The sequence below is a fragment of the Cricetulus griseus genome, chromosome 6 (genome assembly GCF_003668045.3).
Source record: "Cricetulus griseus strain 17A/GY chromosome 6, alternate assembly CriGri-PICRH-1.0, whole genome shotgun sequence".
Taxonomy (NCBI): Eukaryota; Metazoa; Chordata; class Mammalia; order Rodentia; family Cricetidae; genus Cricetulus; species Cricetulus griseus.
In genome coordinates, this window is record NC_048599.1 from 58,015,014 (window position 1) to 58,031,335 (window position 16,322).

General features: G+C 45.7%; 1 protein-coding gene across 3 annotated transcripts in view; it reads right to left on the reverse strand.

The window, feature by feature from the left end:
• Positions 1 to 10,428, reverse strand: part of Capn3 (calpain 3) — a 52,959-nt gene extending 42,531 nt beyond the window's left edge. For all 3 annotated transcript variants that reach the window (XM_035446517.1, XM_035446515.1, XM_027422116.2), the window contains exon 1: positions 10,120 to 10,428. In XM_035446517.1, coding sequence (XP_035302408.1) covers positions 10,120 to 10,428 — 309 coding nt within the window. The remainder of the gene's footprint in view (positions 1 to 10,119) is intronic.
• Between the last annotated feature and the right edge of the window lie 5,894 nt (positions 10,429 to 16,322).

The following is a 16,322-nucleotide window of genomic DNA, read 5'->3' on the forward strand; positions in this document are numbered from 1 at the left end:
GTTCTTATCTTTACACACATAGATTAGTGCACCTCTCAACCCTCCACAGAGACGCTTCTTTTCTCGGTATATGACAATTAACATGAAGATCCACAATTGGTTAATGTTCAGAGAATGAGTCTGTGGAGTGCTTAGCTCTAAATAGAACGTCTATATCATAGCCCTTCCCCTCAAGGTTCAGGGATCACTGCAGAAGAGGACATGGAAAGATTAGAAGAGCAGAAGTAGTGGGTGTCTGTAGCCAAACTACTCACCAGATATGACAGTGCAGTTAACAAATGAATTCACCATGAATATGACTACACAAAGAGACCTACAGATGATCAAGCCAGACAGAAATCCCAGCATGGACTGGGGAGGCGCTTATGAAGTACCACCCTGGCTGAGAAACTATTAGCAATTGATGGCAGCTAGGGGAAGGTGACTAAGTTTTCTTCTGGGGTGTGGTCCCCAAAAGACTACCCACGATCCAGTAGATGGACCTATATCCATGCACAAACAGATGCCACTAAGTGAAATCAGTGGGCTTTAGAAAAGAAAAAGCTGGCTGGGGAGAAGGCTCAGAGGTTCTTGCAGAGGACCCAGGTTTAGTTCTCAGCACCCACTTGGTAACAACAACAGTATGATGCATTCCTCTGGTCTCCAAGGGCACTGTGTGCATACATGCAGACAAAACACCCATACACATAAAATAAAAATAAATATGGGGGATGGTATGGATTTAATCAAAACATACATGTCTGGGCATGGTGGCACACACCTTTAATCGCAGCACGTGGTAGGCACAGGCAGGTTATTGTGGGATAATCTTTTTTATACACTGTAAAGCTGTGTTTCTGCCAAGGCACCTTCTGATTGGTTTAATAAAGAGCTGAACAGCCAATAGCTAGGCAGGAGAGGATAGGTAGGACTTCTGGGCAAAGATATGAACTTTGGGAACAAGAGATGTGGGATTCACCAGCCAGACATGGAGGACATGGGATACACAGTACTGAGCAGAGTTGGCAGAAGGTAGATTCATATAAACAGGTTAATTTAAGTCATAAGAGCTGGTTGGGAACAAGCCTAAGCTAAGGCTTTTATACTTAATAAGAATTCTCAGTGTCATTATTTGGGAGCTGGTGGTCCAAAGAAAGTCTACCTACAGGAGGTAGACCTTTGTGATTTTGAGGCCAGCCTGGTCTACATAATGAGTTCCAGTCCAGTCAAGGCTACATGGTAAGACTCTATCTCAAAACAAAACAAAATAACATTATATGCATGTATGAAATTCTCAATAAAAGAGGTTGTTTCCTTTATTTTTCTTATTGGCAAGTATTGTATGTTAAGCATATTACCCTGCTCACCCCTTACTACCTCCACACATGTATACACAATAAGTAGGTAAATGTTTAAAATTATGTAGGTAAGAAACAAATGTTTTCAAATTGCAGTTTATTTATTTATTTATTTGGGAGACTGGTCTCATGTACTCCATCCAGGTTAGACTCGAACTCACTATGTGGACAAGGCTGGCCTTGCACTCCTGATCCTCTTGCCTCCTCCTCTGAGTTCTAGGATTACAGATTCATACCACCATATCTGACTAGAGATTGAATTTAAAATTATTTAAATTTACTTTTAATGTGTATGGGTATTTTGGCAGTTCTGTGTTCACTATATTCACTACATGTATGCACTTCCTGAGAAGTCCAGAAGGTGGTGATACAGTTGTCAGCCGCTATACCAGTGTTGGGACTCCAACAGTCCGTGCTCTTAACAAGCCATCTCTCCAGCCCAGAGATTGGACTTTTATTTTTAAGTTTTAGTTGGTTTTAAGGTATCAGAACACAGGAATGTTGAAATGGAAAGAATAAGAATATGTTTTACATAAGCAATTGCTCCAAATGTTTATGTGCCAACATTAATATCTAACAAAATAGATTTTAAGCAAAATTTTCATAGACAGTTACCACAAATTCCTAGAAAAAATAAAAATTAGCACTGACTTACAAAGAAAAAGTTTCATATGATCCCATGTTTATCAAAACAGTTGCACCTGTAGATAAAAAATTTCCTTTAGAGAAAGCAGTCACAAGAGTTATTTAAGGGGCATCTAGTTTTGATCTGACACAATCTCAGAGAAAGGAAGAAAGTTCAGTCCCAACCACTTAATGAAACTAGTGTAACGGATACTAAACTTGGACAGCACAAGGGAGGAAACGATAAGCTCGCCTCATCAATAACCATAAATGCAAGATGAAATCATATTAAAGAAAATGAAACAAAACAAAAAATGGGCTACAGAGATGGCTCAGCAGGTAGAGGCACTTGGTGCCAAGGCCTGATGATCTGAGTTCCATTCCTGGTGTGCAAGGAGAGAACCAATCTCTGGTCATTGTCCTCAGACCTTGACACATGTGCACATCCACAAATAAATAAATAAAAGTTAAAACTTAAAAGACAGGCTATAAGAGCAAAAGATTTTAGCATCTTTTGAAATGACAGCTGGTTAGAAATACATGAATGGGGCCAGTGGGACAGCACAGTGGGTGGAGGACCATACAATATGAGCATGATGACCTAAGTTCAAACCTGGAACTCACTGAAAGGTGGAAGGAGAGAACCAACTCCACAAACGTGTCCTAACACAGTGTCAAGGCACTCACACACAAACCATGCACAGATACACACAAAATGATAATAGGTAAAATAAGACCTGGTAGCCCACAACTTTAGTCCCAGCACTTGAGAAGCAAAAGGATGCAAATCTCTGTCAGTTCCCTGCCAGCCAGAGTTACATAGGGAAACCCTGTCTCAAAAACCAGGAGGAGGATGAGGAAAAAAATAATTTTTAAACGAAAACCACAAATGTACAAAAAGAATGCTGGGCTATTTATAAGGGAAATGCATTTTTTTGTGGTTTGTTGGTCATTTCTGTCCCTGTCCTTCCCATTTCCAACATAACTGCCAAGTCATTTCAACTTATTCACCGTGGTCCCTAGAGCTCTTGCCCCATCAGGACCCTCAGGAGGATCTGCAGTTTTGAAGGAGGCAGTCCTAAGTTATTTCTAGAACCTTCACTTTCACCAAGACGTTGCAGCCTCCTCTACCCTCTGCTATCCCCAGTTGGACCTACTGAGATTCTCTGCTGAGCAGCTGGATGCTGGGGCTGGACCAGACAGTTAACATCAACACGCACTGCCTGTGCTATGTGTGACTTAGATTCAGCCCCCTGTTTCGTTCAGCCTTCCAGCAACTCCGTGAAAGCTTGAGTTTTCTTTTGCTCTTTACGGATGAGGAGGCCGAGACCTAGGAATAATCAGTCACATGGTTAAGTGTTTGGCGTGGCTTCTGGTTCGCCTGGTTTTGAGTACTGGGCTGCCCCTGTTAATGCCGATTATGCCTTACTGTGAGCTCCTAGAACTTTTGGGATGTCCCCGAGGAACAGTCTAAGTTGACAGTGCACTTAGCTCCTCTATGGAAAAGGAAAAGGAAACTTGGACTGTTTCCCTGGGTTGCTGCTAGCGGCAGAGCCAGGCTTCCCACCAGGTCTGCTTGTTCAAATCCTGTCTCAAACTATTGTGTGCAGTGGCCCAGTTCTTCCTTTCTGAGGCTAGTGCGTTGCCCCAACTTCCCTTTCAACTGTCTGAAAAAGGTGACAGACAGACCTCTTGTCAACCTATCGTCATTGAGAAGATAATTCCCTGGGAAATGAGCTGTGTAAGTTATGGCCAAGTGCCAGGCTAGGGCTAGGTGTCCCTGCATACAGACTGGTTCTTCTAGAGTCCAGCTGTCTCCAAATCTGCTCACGACGGCTCGAGATAATTGTTATTTGGTACCAGCCTCGTTTTTCTTCATTTCAGAATTGAGTAATTCTGGCTAAGTGACCCCAGGCTGGGAAGACACTCAGGTTATAGAGTTCCTTTTAGAGTCTGTGGGGCACCAGAGGAGCCTGTAAGTGGGATCAGCAAAAGGCCCTTCCTTAAGGGTGCTGATATGTTGGCCAGTGTTTGACCTCAGCTGGGAATCAGTAAGTCTAGTGACTCGAGGATTTCCAGTTTCTGAGCAAGCCCACAAACACCCACAACACTGATTTGAGGTTACCGATGAATTTAACTGAGGAGGAGAATAACAAGCACAGGCCCTGAAGACAATGAGGTTTGGCTGTGTAGATGATGGCACTAATTCACCCTGTGCTGGAAAAGCCTCTGCCTTAGCGTTCTGTGACCATTTGACAAAACAGCCAGAGGCAGGGTGACAATCCAAGAACAGGGAAGACTGCCTCACAGAGGAAGATGTCATCTGGGTTGCAGCCAGATGACTTCTGGCTAGAAGTGAACAACAGTGGAAACCAGGGCCTGTAGGCTATGGAAAGAGAGGTCCTTTGCCCCTCTGAATCTTCATGTCAGGAGGAAAGCCAACGACCTCACACTGTGGAAAGCAGTTCTTCAACATTTTGCTCTTGGATCTACACGGAGTGTTTATTAGGAGTTTTCATGCTATGCTCCTGACACTGTGGAGACTTAAACGTGTCTTCAACCCCTAACCCACCGTCCCTGAGCAGCAGGGCCTCCTCCTCAGTCTCCCCTACCCCAGAGCTCAGTGAGTCCCAGGCATTTTCCCTCCTTTTGCTTTTCTCTCTCCACATTTCTGTGTTTTCCACACTGGCTCTGGGCGTGTTGGCCCAGTGCCACCACTTCAAGTCAAGGTACAGTGCAAGTCTGCCCTTTCCTAAAAGGTATTTCACAGCTTCAGAGAGCATTAGGTCATACAGAACACCAGGAGCTGTGAGTGTGTGTGTGTGTGTGTGTGTGTGTGTGTGTGTGTGTGTGTGCGTGCGCGCGTGCGTGCGTGTGTGTGTGTGTGTGTGTGTGTGTGTGTGTGTGTGTGTACCTCAGGCTTCTCCTTGTCCATCTCTGTGTCATTCTAGCTTTCATTCTTGTTATATATCAACCAGCAAATCTTTTCTTTTTATTTTCTTTTTCTCCTTAGAAAACAATCATGTTGGTGCATGCCTTTAATTCCAGCACTTGGGAGGCAGAGGCAGAGAGGCAGAGGCAGGTCTACAGAGTGAGTTCCAGGACAGCCAGGGCTACACAAAGAAACCCTGTCTTGAAAAATCAACCTACCAAACAAACAAACGAAAACAACCATGTTCATCTCCTACAGGCAAAGTACTCTATTTTATTGTTGCTGATTTGTTTTTGTTTATCTTTAAGTGACAAGGTCCTCATATTGTCCAGGCTAGCCTACACCTTGACAGTGTCAGCAATCCTCCTGCCTCAGCTTCCTCAGTAGCTAGGACTACAAGCAGGTACCAACATGATTGGCTCAATTACTCTTTATGTAATTATAATGCAGGACAGAGAGATGGCTCATAGGTTAAAGATCACATACTGCTTTTACAAAGGAACTGAGTTCAGTTCCCAGCACTCATACCAGGCGGCTCACAACAGCCTCTAAGTCCAGCTCCAGCTGCCCTCTTCTGGCTTCTGCAGGTACCTATAGTCATGGGAATTTCCCCCTCTTTCCTCCCTCTCATTTTTCCTCCTGACAGAAAGTTTCTACCATGTTAAGGATTCAGGGAGGAAGCATACCTACTAAAGATGTACAAAGAGAAAAAATATGCGCAAAGAATCGGACAGAACTCTGGATCAGGAACAAAACTCCTGACACACAGCTGTTGCTTTGTATTTTTGTTGTTTTGTGCCTTTGCTGTTGTTAGTATTCCTGGAGTAACTGCCTTAGGTCTGAGGATAAGTTACCTCTGTCTGGATAGTGAAGATCTTGGAAGAGGCAGAGAGATGGGTCACACAGAGAGCAGCAAAATCTACCCAAGGTGTCTGTATTCACGATGTTAGGCAGCACTGAAGAAGGGCGACCATGGGCTGGGGTGTCAGGTGTGGGACACGGAAGTGGGCAAGGGGGGGGCTGTTTTGCCTCTTTTTTTCCCACCCTGTGCAGTACTTTCCCCTCACATTTCTCACTTTCCCCCACAGCTCTGAAACCACAATGCGTCTTACACCGCCAAGCCTCCTTCCAAAGTGCTTGGCTGGGCTGGAGAGTGGCCATTACTCCCTGTGGACAAGGAGATCAAGCAAGTGTGGTGATATTCTGTTTATGATCTTGAGAGACCCAGGCCCCAGAAAATCCCTGATCCACAGCCCATACAGTTCCTGAATGACTCAACTCTGAGCCTCAACCCAGTGAAAGAAAAACACTTTAGATTTGGGGTCTGAGCCAGTGAAAGAGACACTTTATCCCAAAACCTAGAGCCAGGGAAAAACACCCCAACTCTGAGACTAGCACCAAAAGAACACACTTTGCCCCTGGAGTTGGAACCTATGCAAGAAATATGCCCAGACCCTAAAAGTGGAGGCAAAAAGCCAAAAAGAACGATAGGAAGAAATATAGTTTGGCTCTAGAATCAGAGCCATCTCTGTCCCTGACATAAAACAAGCCAATCCTCGAGCTGGAAAAACTGACCAATCCCAGGCTTGCAGGCTTGTGATTCCCCTTGGGTTTGAAATCTCCTCAGGGTGGAAATTCCCCTCAGACTAGGAATTCTCCACACTTCATGGGGGCAGCCAATCACAAGCCAGAGGGTTGGAATTCCCCCTAGACTCAGGGTAGTCAATCATCTCAGTCCAGGCTTGAGCCAATCCCAAGTCTGTAGCTAGGCAGGTTTGGAGATCAGAATGCAAAGCTAGCCACAGCCACAGAGGTACACACTTTTAATCCCAGCAGCCACACTATTTAGCCATAGAAGCTGGGCGGTGGTGGTTCATGCCTTTAATCCCAGCGCTAGAAAGGAATATAAGAGAGGAGCAGGGTCTCAGACCTGGTAAATTAGTCTCCAGCCATGCTGAAGACAGGATTGCCCCAGCCTTGGTAGAGTAAGCTGATTTGCTTTTCTGATCTTCAGCTTGAACCTGGATATCTGTTTCTGGATTTATATTTTTCATACTATAAGCAAGTGCTAGCATGAAAATTTCAGCTTGGGTGAAATATGGTCTGTGATAAATAACAGTTTGGGAAAATCAACTCAATATCACTCTTAGAGTGTAATTCAAGACATTTCCAATGATAGTAATAAGCAATAGGTCAACTAGATGGAGGTACTGAGGGGCTTCTGTCTGACTGGCAGTTATCTTCAGGTCCAGGTGTTGACAGCTAGGGAATTAGCTAGGAGTAAAGAAGGATAGACAGCTGGGCAAGGCACAGCTGGATATGGGGTTATAACACTAATAGCAGGCAGGGGGAGGGAATATGCCAAGAACATGAAGTACTCGTCTAGTGTATATCGTCATAGGACATGGTCCCCTTTTCATACACTTAGGCCTGACAGAGGTTACCATGTCCAAGGAAGTGCATGGGGAATGGATGTTCCCAAGAATGGCTTTACTTTTTTTTGTTTTGTTTTGTTTTTTGGTTTTTAGAGACAGGGTTTCTCTGTGTAGCTTTGCAGCCTATCCTGGCACTTGCTCTGGAGACCATGCTGGCCTGGAACTCACAGAGATCTGTCTGCCTCTGCCTCCCGAGTGCTGGGATTAAAGGTGTGCGCCACCAACGCCTGGCTTTTTTTTTTTTTTCTTTTTTTGAGACAGGGTCTGTGTGTGGCTCTGGCTGTCCTAGAACTCACTCTGTAGACCAGGTTGGTCTTGAACTCACAGAGATCCACCTACCTCTGCCTCCCAAGTGCTGGGACTAAAGGTGTGTACCACTACTGCCTAGCTACAGCTTTACATTTCAGAAAGTTCTGGAGTCATTTCAATTTTCTAATTTCAATTAATTTGTGTGACTCATACATAATCCTTTGTACTTTCTGGACCATAATCATGTAAAGTGAAGAGCTTGGATAACAAGTGCATGACCCATTCCAACTGCCCATCTCTAAATCCATCCTATAATTTATGTTAATAAATACAAGGACGTATGCGCCAGTCTTTCCGTTTGTATGTACACTTGTATGTGTGCCTGAGTGTATGAATGTGTACCACATGTGTGCTGGAGCCTGCAGAGATCACAAGAGGCATCAGATCCCCGGGAACTGGGAAAACTATACAGTGATGAGCCACCACCTGTAGGTGCTAGGAACCAAATGAACCATCTCTCCACCCCCATGCCCTGATCTTTCTTACACACAGGCATTTTAATCAGGAGGTTGGAAAATTCAGGATCTTTGATGTTGGTGATGGTGGTAGGGGCTCAGTATCAAACAGCCAGGTCTCTTGGAGCATAATGGTTCATATGTGCTGAAAGGACAATGTATACATGGGATGACTGTCACTCCCAGAGCACTGCAGGATATATATATATATATATATATATATATATATATATATGTGTGTGTGTGTGTGTGTGTGTGTGTGTGTGTGTGTGTGTGTGTGCAAATCTAGCTTTTAGAGTCAAAGCTATCAGTGATTCCAGTAAGAACAGTGTTTTGTTTGTAGGTTTTGCTCCCTTTGTCCTTTGAATAGTATTATACAAGTAGGGGGCCCCCTACTTTGGAAAGCAGGGCTGTCCTGTGTCCAACCCTTAGATGTGGGTTTTTATTTGCTATCATCATTTGTGTACTGTTGTGCTCGGTATATGTGCTGTGTCTACAAATGGTCAACAACAGATCCTGCTCTCAACACCGGAGGAAGAGGCATTTGAGCAGCTGTGCAGTGAAAGCAAGGACAAATCAATCAGCCAAACCCTGGAAAGGCACTGCAGCCAGATGTTCAGCTGTAGCATCAAGCCTGGGGGAAGAGGGTGAAGGTGAGAGGCCAGCATATGCTAGCCTGAGAAGGGCTGCTGCTCAGCTAAGACTTGCTACAGGTCCAACAGGGGTGCGGCATGTCTAAATCCATTGGGTTGCCCACCCCCACGGCTTGGATGGAATCTGAGACCTCACACACACACAAGGTGTGTGCCGAGCTACACCTGGCCCACTGCAGCATTCTCTTCTAAACTGAGGACATTTATGACAGCCATGATGGGCCTTACCAAAGGGCAGCGGAAGAGGAGAGGAGCCTGGTGACAGCTCTAGTTGGTAAATAGAGAAAAACATGACCAGTGAATCCTGTGAAGAGCCTAACATTACTTCTTCATGGAAGTTTTCTCTCCCCAGGCATGACCTGCTCTTTTTGACCCTGGCCACTCTGAACACTGAGTCCTGACAGTCACTCTTAACTCATTGCCCAACCCCTTAAGACTCCAGGCTTCACGATGGTAAGTTTTTGTCACTTACTCATGACTGTCTTAGTAACTTGCTTAGTGTGTGAAGCTAGCAGACATGCAATAAGTATTTCTTTCTCTCTGTGATTACTTTTTCTCATCTATCTATCTATCTATCTATCTATCTATCTATCTATCTCCTATCTACGTTTTAGCAGTGCCAGGGATGGGACATGTGGCCTCATACATGCTAAGCAGAGTTCTACCATTGAGCTCTACACCTAGCCCCAGATTATTTTGTGACTAAAATGTTTCTTGCATCAAAAACAAAAGTCACATTGAAAGCATGATCAGAGAAGGGAAGACGGGGGAAACATAATTTTCCCTCTGGTGGATCCCTGTAAGTGAAAGCCTGAGGCTAGCGAGGAGGGCTTCACCCAGGCCCTGTCATGTGCTGGATCTATTTCATGCTGGCCCTTGACTTCCTAATCTATGCCGTGAGGTAAACAGACAAAAATTCTTCTAAGCCCAGTATTCTGTGTTTGAAAAGGTAGTCTTTGTTCTGCTCCTCTTTCCCTGGCTTCCCTGTCTCAGAAATCTGTGGTCACAGGCAAACATCTCATGATTTAGCCCGAGAAATGGAAGCAGTCTCAATACATTTAGGCCGAGAAAGAATCTCTGCACATTCTAGAACTGGTTCTGGGGAAGGGATGGCCATTTTATTGATGAATTAGGGATCCAATTACTTTCATGAAAAGCAGAAAGAGAGAAAGTGAGAGAGAACCAGCCCTGCCTGCTGTCTCTTGGACTTGACCCTGTCCTTCCCTTTCCACACTTGCAGTCAGAGCCCAGCAGGCCTTTGCCAGGATCCTTCCCCCGGTGCCCATGTGCACAGCTGTGCTTGGGGAGGTGCTGAGTGGGAGGACTTCTCTGAGGGCAAACTCTAGCCAGCTACAAAACCAGTACACTACTCACCGGAGGTCTCTTCCAGACAAACTGGATGGGGAACTTCTGGCTATAAAAGAGAGAGGTCTCGTCTGGTGGGAACTCAGGATCCAGATAAAGAACTTTCTTCTCCAGACACTTTTTGTGGAGCTGCTCAAACGTCTTCTCTTTCACTCCGATAATTGGAAAATTGCGGCTGATGATAGCTGAATAGATGCCACTTGGGTGTCCACCTCCAGCCTCGGTGGTCTTCCCTTGGGCTGGGTGAGGACCAGGTCCTGGGGACCTGGGCTCAGCTCCTGTCCTTGGGGCCACCGTTGCACTAATGACGGTCGGCATGGCAGGCAACTTTGGAAGGAAGATGTTTTCAAAGAAAACAAGATTCAGCTACCTTCAAGGGAAGGAAGCTATCGCAAAGCGGAAGTTAAAGCGACCCTCTCATCTGAGAGTAAATGGGCAGATTCACTTCAAAGTTTAAATCCTATCAGAAAGCTGGCTGGCTTATGACCAGCTTAAATAGCAGAGCTGTGATCCTGAAGCCATAGGCGTTCCTCAAGAAGAGACACTAAAGGGTTTCAAAGCGGTTTCTACCTGGGGGCTCCTACCAGCAGCATGCTTGCCAGAGGGAGAGAAAGAGAGTGAGGGTTGTGTTTCAGTAGCCTGAGGAAGCTTAAGCCAGGAAAACTAAAAATAGACATGAAGTGAAATGGTGAGCATGAGATCAAAGGCCAGCGAATGGCTAGACTGGGTGGGAGAGAAGGACCTCGCTGGGTATTTCTACACTGACATTAAGCACTTTTGTTGTCAAAAAAGGAGAGCATCTGAGACAGGTGAACACCAGAAATCAGAGAACTGTGCTGAGGACTAGGCAGCCATACAGGCTACCGATGCAGTTGCCACCGGATGGATGCACAGGAAGCAGTATTTGAAGAGCTAGCTGGAATCCAAGCCACGAGAGCTCTCAGGGCATAGTCCATATGTTTTAGAGAACGTGATTTTTACTTTATAAAATGTTAGTCTGTCAAATGTCACTTAATATTAGAGTATCTTTTCTAGAATGTTCTGGAGTCAGTTTTCAGTTCAACTGGGTAGAAAATGCTACTCAGCAGAATTTTCAGTCAAGGAAATCCCTCTCTTCCCAGGCACTGGACTTAGACACCCCCTGCCTCTTCCTACCCCCAAATACACACTGAGATCAAGACTACTACAAAATGTGTATCCTAGAAGATTATTTGTGTAGCCACACCACATCAGTATCTAGACAGAAGCTGGAAACAGATACTGAGCCAGGTTGGTGTCAAGTCCAAGGATGCCATGTCTAGACTCGGCTTCAGGGCTTTTAAATGAGAATGAAAGCAGCCGGGGAAGGGGATTGCTTGCTGGGATTCCACCTGTTTTTTACCCATGTTAGTTGCCCTCCATGTCACAATAAGATGGATACATCTGAAGTCTGGCTGAGTAGAGACTTGCCTCAGCTTGCAGCTGTGCCTATTCCTAAGTGACCAGCTTAATAGATCCAGGTTTAGAAGACATGGGAAAGGGTAGGAAGTGACAGCTGAGTGCCACATAAGTGTGAGGATCTGAGTTCCCAGTAAAACTAGGTGCAGAAGCATGTCTGCCATCCCAGTGCATTTAGAGAGACTGACAGAACCACTAGAATGGGCCAGGCTGTCAGACAGACAGAACCCCTTAGAATGGGCCAGGCTGTCAGCCTATGCAGCAGCAAACAACAAAAAGACCCTGTCTCAAACAAGGTGGAAGCAGGGACCAACACCCCAGGTTGTCTTCTGTGTGTGCCAGAGTCCATGTGTACATTTAAATGCCCACACTCATACACAGAAACATGTATGCACACATATTACCCACACACAAGACACACACACACACACACACACACACACACACACACACACAGAGAGAGAGAGAGAGAGAGAGAGAGAGAGAGAGAGAGAGAGAATGATTAGGCTTATGAATCTTGGTAATGTAGTTTATAGAAACCCTATGTCTTAGCTACTGGAACCTCCTGTTATCTTCCTGTTCCTCCAAGAAAATGCCCTAGGTATCACTACTCTTGAAGGAGAATAGAGGAGAGCAGTTTCTGAAGGCTGGCTGTCCTGGTTCAAAGTCTAGGTTGGTTACTACCAGCTATGACTGTGTAACTTTAGCTGAGTTACCTTGTCCTTTCTTCCCATGAGCCAGTGTTCTCTCATGTAAAATTGGCATGATGGTAATCATTTTGTTGTTGAGTCGGTAGAAAAAGCCTGAATTTAATATCACTTTGGGGTTAGGTTGGGTTAAATGACCATTCACTCATGGTTTCAATCGACTATCCATCACTATAACAAAATAAATGAGATAATTAACATACAGACAAAAAGGTTTATTTGGGCTCACAGTTTTAGAGGTTCCTGCCCACATCAATTAGCTCCATTGTTTTGGGCCTGTAAAAAGTCCACGGGAGAAACTTGTGGCAAAGCAAAAACATCTACCTCATGACCAGGAAGCAAACAAAGAGGAAAACTGTGACAAGACGCCATGACCAAAAGCAACTTATAGAAGAGTTTATTTTGGTGTACATTCCATATGGAGAGCCCACAACAGCAAGGGAGAAGGCAGCAGGTGCTGGAGCAGGTGGCTGAGAGAAAGGTCACATCTCAACAGCACACAGGAAGCAGAGCAAGCAAACAGGAACTGGAATGAGGCTATAACTGAGCAAAGCCCATCCTCAATGACACACTTCTTCTAGCAAGGATGTACCCCCCTAAAAGTTCCACAACTCCCCCAGACAGTGCCACCAATGGGGGACCGAGTGTTCAAACATAGGAGCCTATTGGGGACATTTTTTATTAAACTACCACAGTGGTATAACAGATGTGGGGGAAACAGAACATGATCTTAAGAAACATACACTCTAGATGCTAAAGTACCAAGGCACATCCCTGAGAATACAAAGTAGGGTACAATTATTTGTGGGGCAGCACTTCAGAAAAGAGCAAAATTAAAAAGGGGTGGATTGGGGTATCAGGTTAGAAGTCTTCACAGAAAAGTAGGATTTGGGTTGGGTCTGGAAGGATGGTAAGACTTGTATAGGTGGAGGCAAGGGAGGTGCTGTGGTTAGGGAAATGAGAGGCAGAATGGGGACAGTTGCAGGTAGCTACATGGAAGAAATGGAGTGAGAGGGTTCTGTGCTGAGGAACTGAGGACTCCCCAGTAGCTGCTGAAGCAGACAGCAGGAGTCTCAGGGTCTCCAGAGCCAGAAGCATTGTGATTCAGCCACTGTGTTACAATATTCAAGCTTGTTGCAAGCCGCAATGGGACCCCAGTGCAAAAGGAAGCCAGTAACTCTGAGCTGTCTTTATTTAAAGACTTTTGCTCAGCCTGGGGTTTTGTATTCATTTTGATTTTTAAAGACAGAGAATTAAAATATTACTTATTTTTATTATTGCTTGTGTCTAAAACAAGTGCCTCTTACTTGTGTTATTATAGTCCCAGCTCTGTGCTCTATTTTTGAAGTTCACTTGTGGGACGTGGGTATTTATTTCATTATTACTAATTATAGCTTATTCATGTTATAAATATTCTTTGGTTAGTAGAGAGTATTTAGTAAAATATAGTTAAAAGGAGTAAATCTGAATTTGAAGATTGACTTGATACTTTTGAGTCTCAGAGGCAAGAAAGGGAAACTTTCTCTAGGGAGAGCTTTCTGCAGCCCTGCCCATGCAGTGTCTGCAGGAGAGGGCACCGTGCCTGCGCTGCTGTGGTGGAAGGCAACCCTGAGAGTACCAGGCACTGCCATCTATTTGGAGACTGGTTTGGGCAACTCTGCTGCTGCAACAGCCAGAGTGACGGTGCTGCATGGCTTGAGGAGGCCTACAAATGGACCTCCTGAGTAGCTTCAGGTTGGACTGCTCACTGCTCTAACGACGTCTCAGGGTTTTGTGGGTCTGTGGGAGGGACAGTGTGCTGCGCCTATCTTGACCAGCAAGAAAGACACAACTCGGGAACTCTTCTTCCTGCAGTTTATTTTAGGAGCCTTGTACAATCTTCTTCTGGGGGCCCCGAGGAAACCCGACCCTCTGCTTAAAAGGCCCTTGGCAGCCCACCCCAGACTGCCACATGGCGAAAGCAGAAGGGTCCACATACACGGAAGCAGGCCTGAAGCCCAGCCTTAGCTAGATAAGAAATTGTTCAGCACAAAGACCTCTCACCCTCGGGATGGTGGGAGGCAGAAGCCGGAGCCATCTTTTGGGCCGACAAAGCGCAGCTCTCCACAGTTCCCCCTTATTTATTTATTTTTAAAAACAACACGGGTGAGAGCAGAGGTCTGATCCCTGGTATGCAAATCATGGAACATTGCATTGGAATCAACCACGGGCTCTCTGCCCGTTGTGACCCTGGCCCGTCCGGTACCCCTTTTTCCAGGGGAAGGATTTGGGGTACAACCTTCCTGCAATCAGACATGCTCCCCGGGGATTGCTTAATTGCACACAAGCAGATCCCCGTGCAGTGCTCGGCCTTGCACCCCGGTTGGGAGCAATATCACTTTAACTTTTAATAGCGGCCAACCAGACCTGGGGAGACTGTCCAGCTTCAATGGCTATAAAGGCTTGAGCAATCATGGCTGTATCCCGTTTCTGTGTGACTCTGATCTTATATATGCACCACAGGCAAATCAGGGAGACCAAGATCAAGAGGCCTGTCAGCGCCCCCAAGCCCGCCCATTCTTTTAGATGGTCTATGGCGGAGTCCAGCCACGATGACAGTCCCGTGGCAAGGGAGAGATCAACCCGGGTAGAATTCACGTTCACCACAGCCAACCTCAATTCTTTTAAAGTGTCTTCAAATTCCAGGGACCAGTTCTGGAAAAGATAAGCGGACAGGGACCTCGCCAGGTCTGTAGCTCGAGTATAATTAGTATATTGGACAGATGTGACACACAGTCCTGGCATTTTCCATTCACAACCTAATTGTGCTAGCTGCCATAAGGTATCCAACTGCTCTTGAACCAAATCAATGTGCTGATTAACAATCATTAGCCCTCCTTTTATTTGAGAATTAAGAGATGTTTGCAAGTCCAGGGCATGTGCCACATTAGCTGACAAGTTATTCAGAGCAGAAGCCGTCTGTACCGTGCCAGACAAGGCGACTGCGGTCACCGTGGCCCCGAAGGCCGAGGCAGTGATGGCAACCGCAATGGCAGCAGTGATGCCAAAATCTCTTTTGGGTCTAAGCAGTGTCATGCTGCTGGGAGCCTCCACGGGAATAGGCACATACCTGGGCAGGCGAGCAACCACAGCCAGCTGAAACACACTAGCATTCCAGCAAAGGGCATAAAAACAGGTTGTCGGTGAGCAATTCAACCTATCCCCTTCCATAGAGCCATTACTGACTATCCACACAAACGGAGGCCACACACACACAGGGGTAGGGGAATATTTGGCACTATACAAATTCTCAAAGGTACTTGGTTCCTCTCCAGCTCCCAAAACCATATAAGAGGGTGTAGTCGTTCCAAGCTGTGTGACTATTCTTGCAACAGGCCGAGGATTGAAAAAGTCTCCAAACGATCTATGGAGGGTCCAGTTAAATCGCCCTACTCCCTGGGCACCTCCCCCAATCATGGAAAAAAGGGCTAGATCTGTGCAGCTACCATTTATCCCACATAACAGCCATAAATCAAAGGGATTAACCTCATAGAAGTACCCCGGGTCCTGATTAGTAAAATTCCCTCCTGAATAAGATCTATTAAATTCAGTACTCATAGCGGGGGGGGAAAAGGAAAAATAATTCTTCACGGCCCAGACAATCTCTCTACTCTGGCAGCCTGTCCAGGGGAACCTGCCATCTCCTTCAATATCCCCACTACAAAAGGGAGCCCACATAGGTTTCGAAGGAGGAGATCCTTCTCCTGCTCTACTGGGCCACCACCCAGATATCCAAGAGGCATTTACAGAAGCCCGGGCCAGTGTCCAAGGAGTTTCGAACCAGGCCGCAGATTGATTATACAGCTGCACTCAGGGAGACTTTTCACTAATATTTCTAATCAATACAAAACACAGGCTGCCCTTTAGCCAAAACGTCCTATTTCCTTCTATGGGGCTTAACTGTCTATCCAAATGCAAAAAGAGCAAACCAAACTTCTGTTACTAGCAAAAAGGCAGGGAAAAACTTGAGCATTATACATCACCGGTATCGGTTTTGGAAACACTGAGAGGATGCCCCATCTCGGCTCC